Source organism: Dysidea avara, chromosome 14, assembly GCF_963678975.1.
Source record: "Dysidea avara chromosome 14, odDysAvar1.4, whole genome shotgun sequence".
In the NCBI taxonomy this organism is placed as follows: Eukaryota; Metazoa; Porifera; class Demospongiae; order Dictyoceratida; family Dysideidae; genus Dysidea; species Dysidea avara.
Window position 1 is genome coordinate 2,916,796 of NC_089285.1, and position 14,546 is coordinate 2,931,341.

General features: G+C 36.5%; 1 protein-coding gene across 2 annotated transcripts; it reads left to right on the top strand.

Moving 5' to 3' along the window:
• The first annotated feature begins 7,237 nt into the window (after nucleotides 1-7,237).
• On the top strand, nucleotides 7,238-13,763 carry LOC136244283 (uncharacterized). 2 transcript variants are annotated; one of them, XM_066035828.1, is made up of 7 exons: nucleotides 7,238-7,785; nucleotides 9,192-9,491; nucleotides 10,267-10,542; nucleotides 10,764-11,012; nucleotides 12,620-12,693; nucleotides 12,792-13,183; nucleotides 13,354-13,763. In XM_066035828.1, exons 2-7 carry the CDS (start codon nucleotides 9,200-9,202, stop codon nucleotides 13,619-13,621), a joined length of 1,551 nt encoding a protein of 516 aa, XP_065891900.1. In that variant the 5' UTR covers nucleotides 7,238-7,785; nucleotides 9,192-9,199; the 3' UTR covers nucleotides 13,622-13,763. The 2 variants fall into 2 exon arrangements, with proteins under 2 accessions (XP_065891900.1, XP_065891899.1); XM_066035827.1 differs by lacking the exon at nucleotides 7,238-7,785 and adding an exon at nucleotides 8,862-9,014.
• Nucleotides 13,764-14,546: the final 783 nt, after the last annotated feature.

Sequence of the window (14,546 nt, forward strand, 5' to 3'; positions counted from 1 at the left end):
AGCCGGTTAAGAAACAAGAGTCAAAAACAAGCCAGCATGTTAAACACACAGAGATCTCTATTTGAACTCAATGGATATAGTATAGAAACTAAGGAAAAACAGTAGTTTCTCCATAAATCAGGGGCAGATAAATACTGAGAATGCTTCTGTATAATTATCTATCAATTTTGAGTACAAATAGAGATCTCTGTGTGTTTAACATGCTGACTTGTTTGACTCTTGTTTCTTTACTTTTTTCAGCGATTTCTATTCCCATGTTTTAAATTTTTTTACACTAGTTTGTTTACTTTTTTATGATAATAAGAGATGCTGGTGGTGCTTGATATTACATAGTACTAAACATGTATATCAAGTCAGTTATGTACAGTAGCTGTTAAGTAGTCAGTTAATATTATCAGTGTTAGCAAATTGTTTCATGTACTTTGTACTATACAACTCTGATATATCCAACTATAGGCAGTGTATAGCATGCTGTGGTCAGCAATAGTATGGCTTCTACATGCACATTTGTGCAGCTATGTGATCACAATAAGTCAGATACGCAGTGGTACAAAACAACGATGTTACTCTGGTATGAACTTAATATACCATGGTTAAATGTAGGCAATAATATAGGGTTTCCAAATGAACGTGTTAACATGAATAGATTGGATACTTATTATGTACTAACACATTGCATATTGGTCATCCTTGCAGAGACTAAGTCAGAAGATCATGGCAAAGAAGCAAATTTGCTTGAGAATGGGTGTTATCATTGTAATAGGCATTTAAAAATAGGTCATGGATGTACAGAAAGGAAAGTTATGTAGTTTTTATCCCCAAAAAGTACTCACATTTTGTTCTAGCCCTGCGGGGAAAAAATTAATAATCATGAACCACGGTAGTGGTTCATAATAGAAATTGCCTATGTTTTTTGCCAAAATCCTAATAGAACACACACCTAGAAACACCCCCTTGGGAAGTTCCCCAACCACAAAAGAAGCCTTAAAAGTTAATTTGGAGGGTCTACTGGAAAATATGAAGTCAAAAGGAACCAATAAAAGTATTTTTAAATAACTGAAATATGCTATTTTTTCCTATAACAAAATATGAGTACTTTTGGGGAATATAAACTATATAACTTTCCTTCCTGTGTCTTTCTTCATGTCCATGACCTATTTGTAAATGCATAATGATACCACCCATTCTCAAGCAAATTTAGGTTTACTTTGCCATTGATCCTCTGACTTAGCCTCTGCAATGGTAACCAATCTGTTAATATTATTGTATTAGTAAGTATCTAATATATGTTCATGTTAACATGTTCATTTAGAAACCTTTATTAAGTTCATACCAGTGCAACATGTTGTGTACCACTGCATACTTCACTTACCGTGATCACATAGCTGCACAATTGTGCATGCCTATATGAAAATCGGAAGCCATACTATTGCTGACCACAGCATGCTATACACTGCCTATAGTTGGATATGTCAAAGCTGTATAGCAGAAAGTACATTCAATAGTAAGGAAACGATACACTGTTGTTTGCTAACTCTGATATTACGTATTAGCTGACTACTTAACAGCTACTGTACATGATCACTGACTTGATATACATGTTTAGTACTGCATAATATCAAGCATCACCAGCACCTTTTATTATCATGTTAGCTATCCATAACTAGATTTATAAAAAGTAAACAAACTAGTATAAAAATAATTTTAAAATTTAAAACATGGGAATAGAGATTGCTGAAAAAAGTAAAGAAACAAGAGTCAACCAAGCCAGCATGTTAAACACACAGAGATCTCTATTTGGACTCAAATATTTACACAGAAGCATTCTCATTATTTATATGCCCCTAGCTGATTTATGGAGGAACTGCTGTTTTTTCCTTAGTTTCTACCATATCCATTGAGTCCAAATAGAGATCTTTCTGTGCTTAACATGCTGGCTTGTTTTTGACTCTTGTTTCTTAACTTTTTCAGCGACTTCTATTCCAAAGTTTTAATTTTTCAACACTACAGCATATACATGCATGGGTGGCTGTTCTATTTAGAATACACCAACATTGAAGCTTATTATTATTGAAAAAGCAAAGCTTATAATACCACACATTACAATATTAGGAAATCTATGGTTTGTCCAATGTACATCCAGCTAAGTTTAAAAAAAAATTAATGTTAGTGGCCATAACAATGTCAGGTGGTAAAGAATTCCAATCATTTATTACTCTTGCAGCAAAACTATATTTCTTCAAAGATATTTGTTTTCACATGAGTTTTCAGTAACTTCAGTCCATTCGATCTTGTATAACAGGTGTTGTATTGAAAAACTCATCAATTGGTACATCCACAAGTCTGTGCATATCTTATACGTCATAATCCTCAACCTTCTATAATACAATGAGGGCAGGTTTAAATATTTCAGTCTGTCAGAATAAGTCAAGTGCGCAAGATTAGGTGACAATCTAGTAACTCTTCTTTGAACAGCTTCCAGTGCTCTGATATTTTTAAGAAGATAAGGTTGCCAAACAACACATGCATAGTCTAAATACTGTCTTACGAGAGATGTGTACAACAGATGTAAAGTGTGTCGAGTGAGCGAATGAAATGTACGATAAATAATTCCAACCATTTTAGACACTTTACGAATTGCATTGTTGATATGATGGGAAATTTTTAATTGATTGTAAATGTAACACCCAAATCAGACTCTTCAGTACACTGTTGTATTTTGAAGTATTACATAATGAGCGGCTGTAATAGTGACATAATGTGGTTTGTAGCTAAATCAATTAGTCACTAAGGAGCCAGTACAGCCCTGTAATCTAGCGCAATTATTATGCATACACAAATCAGACATCTTTCCAGTATACTCGGTAGGTCATGTGATCTTACATAATGCTCCAGAAATAATTTTATTACTTCACATTTGTTTTAACAAGGGGTTTCAGTAACTTCAGTCCATTTGATCTTGTACAGAAGCTGGGTTTTTACTCTTCTACTGGTATGCATGCAGTATTTTGTATGTCATAATCATGATGTCCATCCATCATGATTCATGAGGGAAAGTTTAATATACAAGTTTTGTCAAGCATTTTACCACCAAGTGCAGAGAGTGGTGGTAAGGCTACTGGCACTCCAGGAAGAGAGTATGGCTATAGCTACAAACCTGGGTATAGCTAGCTAACTAGCATTTCATCTGGTGCATGATTTTTTATCAAGAGCAACCAAATAGTACTATATACATCATTCATTACTAGATCTCTTGATAGCATGATAGCTCTTGTATGTTTTGTATGTTCATGATGCTCCAGAAATAATTGTATTTCTTCACATTTGTTAACTTCAATCCATTTGATCTTGACCAGTAGCTAGTTTTATATTGGAGAAATTCTTCTACTGGTATGTGCATGCAGTATTTTGTGTATCATAATCACGATGCCCACCCTCAATCTTCTGTATTACAACGAGGACAAGTTTAATATGCATAGTTTTTGTCCAGCATTTTACCACCAATTAATGCAAGCGCTGAGAATGGTGGCAAGGGCACTGGCACTCTGGGAAGAGAGTATGGCTATAAACCTAGCTAGCTAACTAGCAATTCATCTGGTGCACGATTTGTTCAACAAGGGCAGCCATGCAAATAGTATATACCAATAATGTTATTCATTACTAGGTTTTTGTTTAGTGCTGTGCGTGGTGGCAAGGGTGTTGGTCCCAGATTATAAGTTGAGAGTCCAGTATCTACATCAGGGAAAGCTGACAATGTTATCGTCTAGCTTGAAACACATAGTAGCATGATGGCTCTTGTGCACATTATCATGATTTTGTAATCCCAGTATATACGTACAGACCGATCATGAGTTTAGAGTTCCTATGGATACATATACATGAAACTGATAAGGAGAAAACATCTTGACCACCTGGCAGACTCATGTAAGCGTTCAAGTGTTAATTGAATGGCTGCAGGTTTGAGGCTGCCCAGGTCCTTTTCTCCTTTCTCCACCTTTTCTGGCTTTTCAAACATACTCTAAATAGCAACTTTAAACAGGCTGTAGGACTAGGTGTCCTACAGACCTTCAGCACTTGTGCTGTAAAGTCTTAATAGATAAAAATAAATGAGTTAACACTAGTGATTAAAATGAATAAATCACATGTAGTAGCTACACCAGTAACACCTGTGCTCATACTGCACATTTCTACCTGTTGTACGTGATAATATTATGTAGGAGATGATAGCATAGACTTACTCCATTGAGAACTAAAATGTGAACTATCATCTTCTACCAATCACATGCCATACAGGAAGAAACATTAATGGTAATTTGTAGCTATGATACACCTGTATGTTTTTTCACTATACTTTAAAATTTTTAAATCTGATACAGTACAGTTGCACTATGCCACAGTAACTTGCTAGCAATAGACAAATTCCATAATAAGGCTTTATAGTGTATAGAAATAACCGTTGCCCCTAGCAACCTGAATTTCCCAATATTTTTAGGTGATAACGTCTAAAGTAACTTCTCCAAATTGTGAAAGGATAGCATGTATACGTGATAAGATATGACATTTTGAAATTTGTGGTTTTCCCATACATTTCTATGTGAGAGGGCTACAGTTGCCCCTTCTGGGCAATCACAAAAATGAGGTATTTCAACATATGCAAAGACCAAAAATTCAAAAGTACACATATCTCAATTTTACATAATTTGTAGTTCTGAATGTCAACAATACTCTCTCCAAGTTATAAATGGATAGAGTATATAGGTCATAAGATATGACATTCTTTAAATCCCATGATTTGTGTGATTACTGAGAAGGGGCAACTGTTGCCCCTCTCATTGACAATGTAGGGGAAAATTGCAACTTCAAAATGTCATATCTCATGACTTATATATGCTATCCTTTTAAAACTTGGAGAGGTGACTTAAGACATTGACACCTACAAATAATGTAAAATGTAGGTTGCTAGGGGCAACAGTTGATGTTTTCATTATTATGAAATTTGTCCATTATAAAAGAATAATGGTATACAAAAGTAAAATTTACTCAGCTCTAAATCGGACCCCATATTTTCCTTCAAGATCTCCTCTGCCTGGTGGTAGCTAATACTGCCCATTATCTTAGATAAATTCATTAATGCATATAGCTACCAGCTACTATAAGGTGATAGACTGGGTAGCATTGGAATCTTATTGGCATGCAATGCAGGGACTTAGTTCACATTGACGTTATAGGCCTAACATAACAAAAGAGTTGTTCATGATTATAGCATTATGATTGGAATCATTTAGTAAGTATTGCATGTCTGAGTGGCAGCAAGGCCATGCATGCATGATGGGTGTCTAGTCCCCCTCGGCTGGATCAGCCCCTATACAAGGGTGCTGACCAGTGGCGATTCTAGACCTGACCTACAGGGGGGCAAGTAGGGCACAGCATGGCTATTGTTGTATGACTGTAATACAAAGTAAAATTTCAAGGGGTCTAGGATTGCAACCCCCAGAAGCCATTATATAATTTAGATAATTACTTTGATAGCTTAATAATTGTATGATCTTGTCGTACTATCTGTGTATAACCTTCGCCGTAGCGAAGTTTCACAGTTATGGTAAATAATAAAACTTATTTTTCAGCAGGGTGAGGGTATCGCCTACGGTGCTGACTAGTCTCGCGTAGCCAGGCCATTTTCTTTCTTTTGTGTGGGGGCGGGGAAAGAAAAGGGTCTGGTGAACATAGTATAGCATCGTCGTTGGGCTATCCCGAGATTGTGGGGATTCTACTGCGCAGCTTCCGGATTGTTGTTTGGTGCAAATGACGTGATCTGCTGCATTTGCGTCCGGTTACCATAGATATTTCAGTAGTAGCTATGGTAACAGGATGCAAATGACGCATATATTAGCAAATCACGTCATTCGTGCCAATCAACAATCCGGAAGCTGCGCAGTAGAATCCCCATAACCTCGGGATAGCCCAACGACGATGTTCACCAGACCCTTTTCTTTCCCGCCCCTACACAAAAGAAAGAAAAGGGTCTGGCTACGCGAGACTAGGTGCTGACACCGGCTAAGAGCGTTAGGCCACTCCAAATAAGACTGTAGTTTCCCGTCCTGAGGTTTTCGTTTTTCGGTGCGGGCGGGAGGCTTATTATCATTATTCATTGTTAAAGATTCGACTGCTCTATTAGAGTATCTCGATATTGAGAGGATTTCAAGGCCATGAAAATGGCTTTTTTGCAAGCTAGCAACCATTAGAACCATTCATTTTAGGTTTCATCGTGCTTTTTAGCAACGCAAAATAAAAGGCTCCATGAGAAGTTTCCAGAAAGCAGCACAGGAAGTGGTTTTGGAAAAATAATGACAATAATGCACCTATCAATGTCAAGCCCCACCCCACCCAGTACGGGCTATGTGGGGCGTTAGGAGGGGATTTGAACTTAAATTTTGCCCCCAGGGGTGGGGAATTTGAACAAGCGCTCTATAGTAGCATAGATCATTTACAGTAGTTTCATACGTGAAGCGCGAGAGAACATGTGATAAAACTGCAGCACCTCGTGTACCTTTGTCACTGTGGCTTCTGTTTTTACAACACGTTGGTTGTCAAATCCCCTTCCTATCCCCACCTCATAGGGTGGGACTATGTGGGGATTTGACCTGATAATTCACCCCCAGGTAGGGGAATTTGACTTTCCACTTGATCAAATCCCCACTATATCCCCACCCTCCCCGTACTGGGGGGGGGTGGGGGGTGGGGCTTAACATTGATAGGTGCATAATGACCAATTAGTGCGGGTGCTCAGACGTGATGCGGGCGGAGGACGGGAAACTACACTCTCATTTGGAGTGGCCTTACATATAACTACTATTGTTCACAATTTTGTCACGATAGCGACAGTGTCATTCAAAGGTTTACTGGTATAGCTTTTAGGCTACTCCAAATAAATTCTTTGTTTCCCGTCTCCCTCTCAGGCATATTTATTTGCATGCGGGCGGGCGGTCCATTTCCATTATGAGATTGGCAGCTATTTAAGCCATTATTATTGTTTAATTTTGCTGTGAAAACTTCACAAACAGAAGAATATACAGATATAATAAATAATGTTAGCTATTGATAGCAAAATAATAGTTAGCTACGTAGCAGAGATTTGAATATACCGTAGATTCCCTAAAATTTCGGCATCTCTAAATATTCGGCACTCCCCGTGCTTTGAACGCAATGTGCTCTAAATTTCGGCAAGCGCTGGATAGTTTCTAATTATAAGTGCGCTAATTTTTCGGCACTTGGAGTACTAGTTGACGAAGGTCTCTTGAGTATTGAGGATTCCCTGTGACCTCACACAATACGCTACCTCGATGCTGGATGAAGTACCAAGTGTGAAATTGTTCAGGGAACATACTCAACGATATCATCGTGTGACATCACGGCTACCGCACAACGATCTTCGTTTCTGTTCACAGCTCTCCTGGCCCCACATCTCCTTTTAACACGATACCCCCACAGATAACGCTTTGTTAAGCCATGGAACACTTTATGCAGCATCTGATAGCGAGACTTATCACGAGATAGTTCAATAATATTACTGATTGCGGTTTCTATTTTTTATTACTTGTTGAAATCCTTAATATTATGTCCGGGTAATTGTATTCAAAAGTGATGTAGCAATGACATTGACCATCCCTCCTGAATAATGTAGGCAATCAGTAGGTCTATATAGCGCTGCAGCCAAGTGAGTGTTGTGGTATCGTCAGCTCCGCTTCAAGGCGTTCCTGTTGGTCCCTGTAGAAAGAAATTCATAAAGTAAGCAGTAAACGGATCGCAAATAACATAGTCATGAAGCGTGCAGACTGTATTAGGGATAGATCCCTAAAAAATCGACAATAGCACTGGGTTGGTACATTTTTTCCCAACTGTTCGGCCAGACACAAACGGAATTAATTTATTTCTGCCGAATTTTTAGGGAATCTACGGTACTTCTATATCAGTGTTTTCCGCTTCAAAGATGTAGCGAGGTAGTACGTTCCATTGCCTTGATGTTGATGGTATTTGTAGGTGTCAGTGTTACAAAATGGTCCGATGAGTCTGAACATATGGCATTCTTACCTTGGCATTCTTACCTTGGCACAACCATAGTAAACTGCCTATAATAACACTTTCAACTTTTATCCTTGTGTTTTAGTTACATAGCAGGAATAACGCAAAAGTTAATTCGTGTCGACTTAGTAGTCGCACTAACACGTGAGCTGACAACCTTGCAATATTGATTTGCAAAGCCTGTACAGTATACGAGAAAAATCGGAAAATAATGAAAAAATACGGAATAATGGAACTTTTAGAGCTGGCAGTAAACAGATTCGGGCGGTGGACAAGAAACAGAGAAATTATTTGGAGTGGCCTTAATACGCACGGTACTGACTGGATTTGCGAAAAGGTACCTTTTTTACACACACAAAATTTGACCCATTTTTTGAACTTTGAAGTTTCATAACTTTTTGATGCCCAAGCGAAACGTCGCACTCCCTCGCATGTGCTAAGTCTCGCGTGACCAGACCGCTTTTTTTTCTTTCATTTGGTCGGGAATTTAGCCAAAAATATCGATCTGGCAACGCGAGACTACGCACGCGCAACTTTGCTCGAGATTTTAAAAATCACTAATTAAGGGCGTGGCAACTGTTTCGCTCACGAGAATCTCGAGCGAAACAGTTGCCACGCCCCTTAATTAGCGATCGAGCAAAGTTGCGTATGCGAGTGAGTGCGACGGGGCAGTACCGTAGCTACGTAGCTATATTTATATGCATTCCTACGTGTTCTGAGAGCAATGCCAATGCCTAGTTATCCCCTTACATCATGAATATAATATCTATAAGTATTTGTGGTCCCTTGCTTATAGGATAAAATACGGTTAGTTAGCTACGTACAGTGATATTCGACATATAGCGCGTATAAACTAGTTATAATAGAATCGGAGGAGATGACAAGCTTTGCTTTCGCGTTATCATATATGATAGTACTTCACACTATAGCTACAAGTAAGTTATAATTAATAGCCAGCTACATGAGGTTAGCTCATTTCAAGGTAGCTAGTTAGCTAGCTACACTGATGGGAAAGATCATATAATTAACCCTATGGTAAGGTTGTCCACTCTAGTAATGTATAGATACAGCTAGCTACACAGAGTAATTTCACACAAGATAATAACACACAGGTACTATCATGGCTAAGCCAGTGTGTGGACCATCACCACATTTTGTGGTTAAAGATGATGACACTACTCTAAAATGCCGAAACTACAATGATAATGGAGATCCCAGAGGTTTTGTATTAAACCCACTGTGGTATCGAACATATTCAAATGGATCCTCACATCTTGTTGGAAACACTAGTCAAGTCACTGCTCGTTCTCACACTTTGATATTCCATAAGATGACGGAGGCTTATCAAGGAAACTACTATTGCTGTACATCAGAGAAAGACTGCAGCAAGCCAACATATGTAGTTATCGCAGGCAAGTACTCATGCACCCCACTCATATTCACATAATACATGTGTATAATTATCACTATACACCCTAAAGCTATTTTTGACTAGATTTTATTTATTTTATTTATTAAGGCTTTACAGCACAGGTGCTGAAGGTCTGTAGGACACCTGGTCCTACAGCCTGTTTAGTTGTTACATAAAGTGTGTTTGAAAAGGTGGAGAAAGGAGAACAAATTGTAAGTGACAGTGGCAATGTCCATGACTATGACGCCATAGATATTAGAGCCCACGGAAACCGTAGACTATATTATATGACACATGTGCACCTTCAGGGGCCTGATTACCAAAATTAAGTTTCTTTTTAAAGCATGCCAGCTTTGATTACAATCTGTTCTGTCATATTACCAAAAAATTTAAGCTAATGAGTTAGTCTCACAAATACAATAAAAATCAAGGTGGAATTCATTGCCAATGACAAAATCTTATGTCAACAATCCTACTGTAGTATTAATATACATAGATGACTAATACTTGATACATACGTATGTGACTAGATAAGACTGGGCATAACTATAGGATCTATATACCTACTTTTTATTGCATTACACATTACACAATTCATAGCAGTTACATTACTAATAGCTAATAGATTATACCCACTCACCACTACATAATTTAAATTACTGTAGTTCTTTAATTTGTTCCAAATTATCTAAAAAGTTACAAATATTTTATATTTTGGTTTTAATTTAGCTATGTATTTTGTACACACAGTTATGTGTTACTGATATTAATTATAGAGCCTGCAGACATTCAAGCTGCCAGTAAAAGCTACTTCATATCTGTTGGATCTAACATAACTCTAGCCTGTAACATTATATCCAAGGGCACACCTACAGCATCATTCCACTGGATTAGACAAGGACACATACTATCAGATGAGCTGATCAAAACTAATGATACATACACCACTTTAACACTAAATGATGTGACAGAGAAAGATAGTGGACCATACAGCTGTGCTGCTATTGCAAAATTTGACAAATTATCAATCCAAAAGACAATACAATTACAAGGTTAGTTAACAATATATTATTATGCATGTGTAAATTGGTACAGTACATCATGTGGATTATGCAAACCTAGCATGTGTGTTTATACATGTATAGGTGCCTTAATATATGTAGATATAGCTATATACACAGTATTACACACTACATTTCTACTTGCCTATTTTACTGGATAATGCATAGCTATATAGCTAGCTACTACAAGCAATACATTTTATTACTTCTAGTTCATCCAAAGATCACCATGTATGGACCATCTCAAGCTGCTATTGGAACTAATGTCTCCATCAACTGCTCCATAGCTGTAAAGGGGGATCTCACTCCTGACATCTATATAACCACTCCATTAGGAGAAACTATCAGTGCTAGTGAAATTGTCTTCACTGCAATGCCAAGTAACACTGGGAATTATTCTTGTAGTGTTGTTACCTCAAAAATAGTACTAAAAGCAAGGCATCACTTACTGGTAGTAAATGGTGAGTATATATCAGTGTGCATGTTATGAGATTGACTTTTGTTGGTAAACTAATATATCAGGTACTGGCACATCACATTAATGTTGCATGTATAGCTAATCAGAAATTTAATTGTATGAATATAAGCAATTCCTGTATTAAAAGTACTTTTAGAATAATCTGCTAAAGAAATGGACAGGACACCATCGTCAATTCCATAAAAATTCCATTATGTCATAGCTAGGTTATTTTTGCTAAAATGCAAATCTGCCTACTAGCACACACACACACACACACACATATATATATATATACTTTTCCTCATACCAGCTGTTTTGAATATAATCTGTCTATCCTGTTTATTGCATTTTTGGGGTATCATTATAGGATGCTGTCAACAAGGAAACTGAACTAACTAGACTTTAAATATTAGAACTATTGTAAATGGCAGGATTTCCCTATGTGTAGTACCTTACCTATTTAATAAAGACTATGTAGCTATAGTGATGATGTTGACAGTGTTCTCCATCCACCAACATTTTGTACTTAGGGAATCAAAATGTGTATATAATATCCAGTTATAGTAAATATAATGGATAATCAAGGAGCTTATCAAGTCCTCCGGACTATTAAGCTCCTGCTGTAATACACCATATCAAAAATGAGCCTGTTAAGTACATCTGCATGTATATTATCTTAGTGGTTATCACGGACATAGAAGTGTGCACGTACCTCTTTTTAATAGAACACCTTCTTTGAGGACATTTTAACAAGCAAAGTTTACTTAACAGGCTCATTCTTGACCTGGTATATGGCAGTTAGATACTCTCTTCTCAATCTTTTACTCTTGGTTAAGCCTAATGTATCAATATACTAGCATTTGCAACTCCAGCTATATAATTATATACTGCATTAATACTTTGTGTATGCAGATTAGTAGCTACATAGCACTCGTGATCACATATTACTAACAAAATGCCAGGGTGTATTATTAATGCTATATACATAAAGTAATGCATGTCAAGGATGGGTTGTCAGCAAACCAAAGACATGTGTTGGAAAGCCCCTTTACTCATGTCTAGAAATCATAATCTGAAACATGAAAGCGACCATGCTTTTTACACAGATCACAGTATTCATACTTCCTGCTTGGCATATATAGTCATGGTGATTTTGCAAAGGGTCCTTCGAAGTAGGCAACAGGCTAAGGACTAAAATTGCAAATAATTCTACTGAAATGGAATAAGGAACTGGTTGACATTTGACCTTTGGAGTACCTTGTAATGAACAGACCTTGTTTGGTATCTTACATTTTATTCAGTTGTGTTTTTAATAAAATAAGTACCTATCCCTTAGTGCATTAGTTTGAATTAAACCTCATGCAGAGTAATATCAAGTATATATAGAAATCCTCATAATGTAGCAAGACAGTGTGAAGTATACTCATCCAATTTACCATATGTTTATTCCTGAACAAACTTTTTTTTCCTGAACAAACTGAATGCACATCTTCCGTCATGGAAATAAAATGGTATAGCTGGACAATACTCTTTGTACATATGTGTAGCTATATACTGCTGTACTATATAATATGTATGATGCTCTCATGTGTTCTTGGTTGTTTACAGATTCTACAACAAGTATACAACATCTCTTACAGTTTTTAATCACATTTCACAGTGGAGATTGTTTTTCAAAGAAGGTAAATTTGCTAAAGGAATACATTCTAACTACGTGCTTTTGCTGTACATGTTCACCATAATTACACCAGTGAAATTAAACCTTTTGTTTTACTCACAGCTAAACAACTTTCAAAGTCAACTCACTTTTGACTTGGAACAGTACATTAATAGAATACAAGATGGCTATATCAGTGCAGTTCCTACATATTTTGAATGTATTAATACCTCAAAGGCATTGTATGATGTTGAAATAAGAGGAGACATAGGTCATGAACAACTACAAAACTTTCAGATAGAAATACAGAATGTTTCATTGTTACTTTGTAACACCACCTGTAAGACATCTTCAAAGACTGAACAAACTTCAGACAGTGAGAGTACAAACCATACAGACAGTGATGACAGTTCATCATCTACCATGACTGCTATGACAATCTCAGTACTTGCCATAATAATATCAGGATTAATTTGTATTGCTGTAGTCACTCTACTAGTATATGTTAGATACAGGTGCGTAAGTAACATATAACATGAAGTAGTTATTATGTTAATTATATACATACATATTGAGATCTAACTTTTCTGTACAAACACCATATCTGTGAATGATGAGTTCCCTAAATTGTAGTTTATGGTGATTGTGTATTCCATATAATTTATGATACATCTTTTTATTTTAGGAGCAGCAGCAAGCAAACAGATCTAGAAAAAAATTCTAACACTAATCCAGAACTATTCACATCAACAGAAGGTCACACTGTTAATCTAAGCGATGCTAATACTTCAGCTAATACTGAACCTGCTTTAGTTGATGAAGGTGTTAACAACTTTATTACAGACGTACCAGCTTATATGAGTATTAACAATAATAACTCAGTTAAGTGCATAGTCCCATCTAAAAAACATCCTAACTATGTTGAAATCATAAGTGTAGATGATATATCATGATGTAGTACATAATGTAGTAATTCTTCTGTCATGTATATGTATCAAATACAATAACTGTACATATCTTCATTGTGTGTGTGATTTTATTAAATTCTACACTATAAATGTAAATTACAAACCAATTTGATTGAAGTATAACAGTTATAGCCAGTGCTTTTATCAGTCATCATAGCATCAAAAGAAGCTCCAAAACAAATGGCTAATCATATTGGATTTAATTTGCCTTAAATTCAATGCATAACTCATGAAACATTAAGTGCTATTGCTCACTAACTAGAAAATGCAATAATCTGTAATTTGCTTTCTTTTTGTTGCAAAATAAATTTCGTATGTAAAACTTGTATGAAAATTTGTTACACACAAGTTTTTACAAAACATCAAACTACTCTAATAGAACAGTCATTCACGTAATCATACTAAAACATTTTACAAGAAATTTTTCATCACGAAAAGTTTTGCATGAAAATAAAGCAAACTACAGTAGACAATGGCATTCAGAGAATGCTTTGACAAAGTTTGTAGGGTTTTATTCTGGTAAGAGACATGTATGCACAAAGATGTCTTACTGGGTAAGACACCTAGCCCTGCCTAGCCACAAACTTTGATAAACAAATTGCATACTTTGTGGGTCATCAATAAAATTCCAGTTACAAGGGCCATTGACTAAATAACTAAGACATGCATTTTTAGGATTCTTCAGTGAATAAACAACCCTGAAAGAATGATTAACACCCCTCAAGAATAATTACATCATTCCTTTAGGGTTGTTTATCCACTGAAGAATGCTAGCACTCAGTGGCGGATATAGGAATTTATAAAGAGAGTTTCCAGTTTAGAAGGTGGACATATACACTGACATGAGTAAAGCACACTAACCATGCATGCAAAGCATACATGCACTAGGGGGTCTGGGGGCATACCCCTC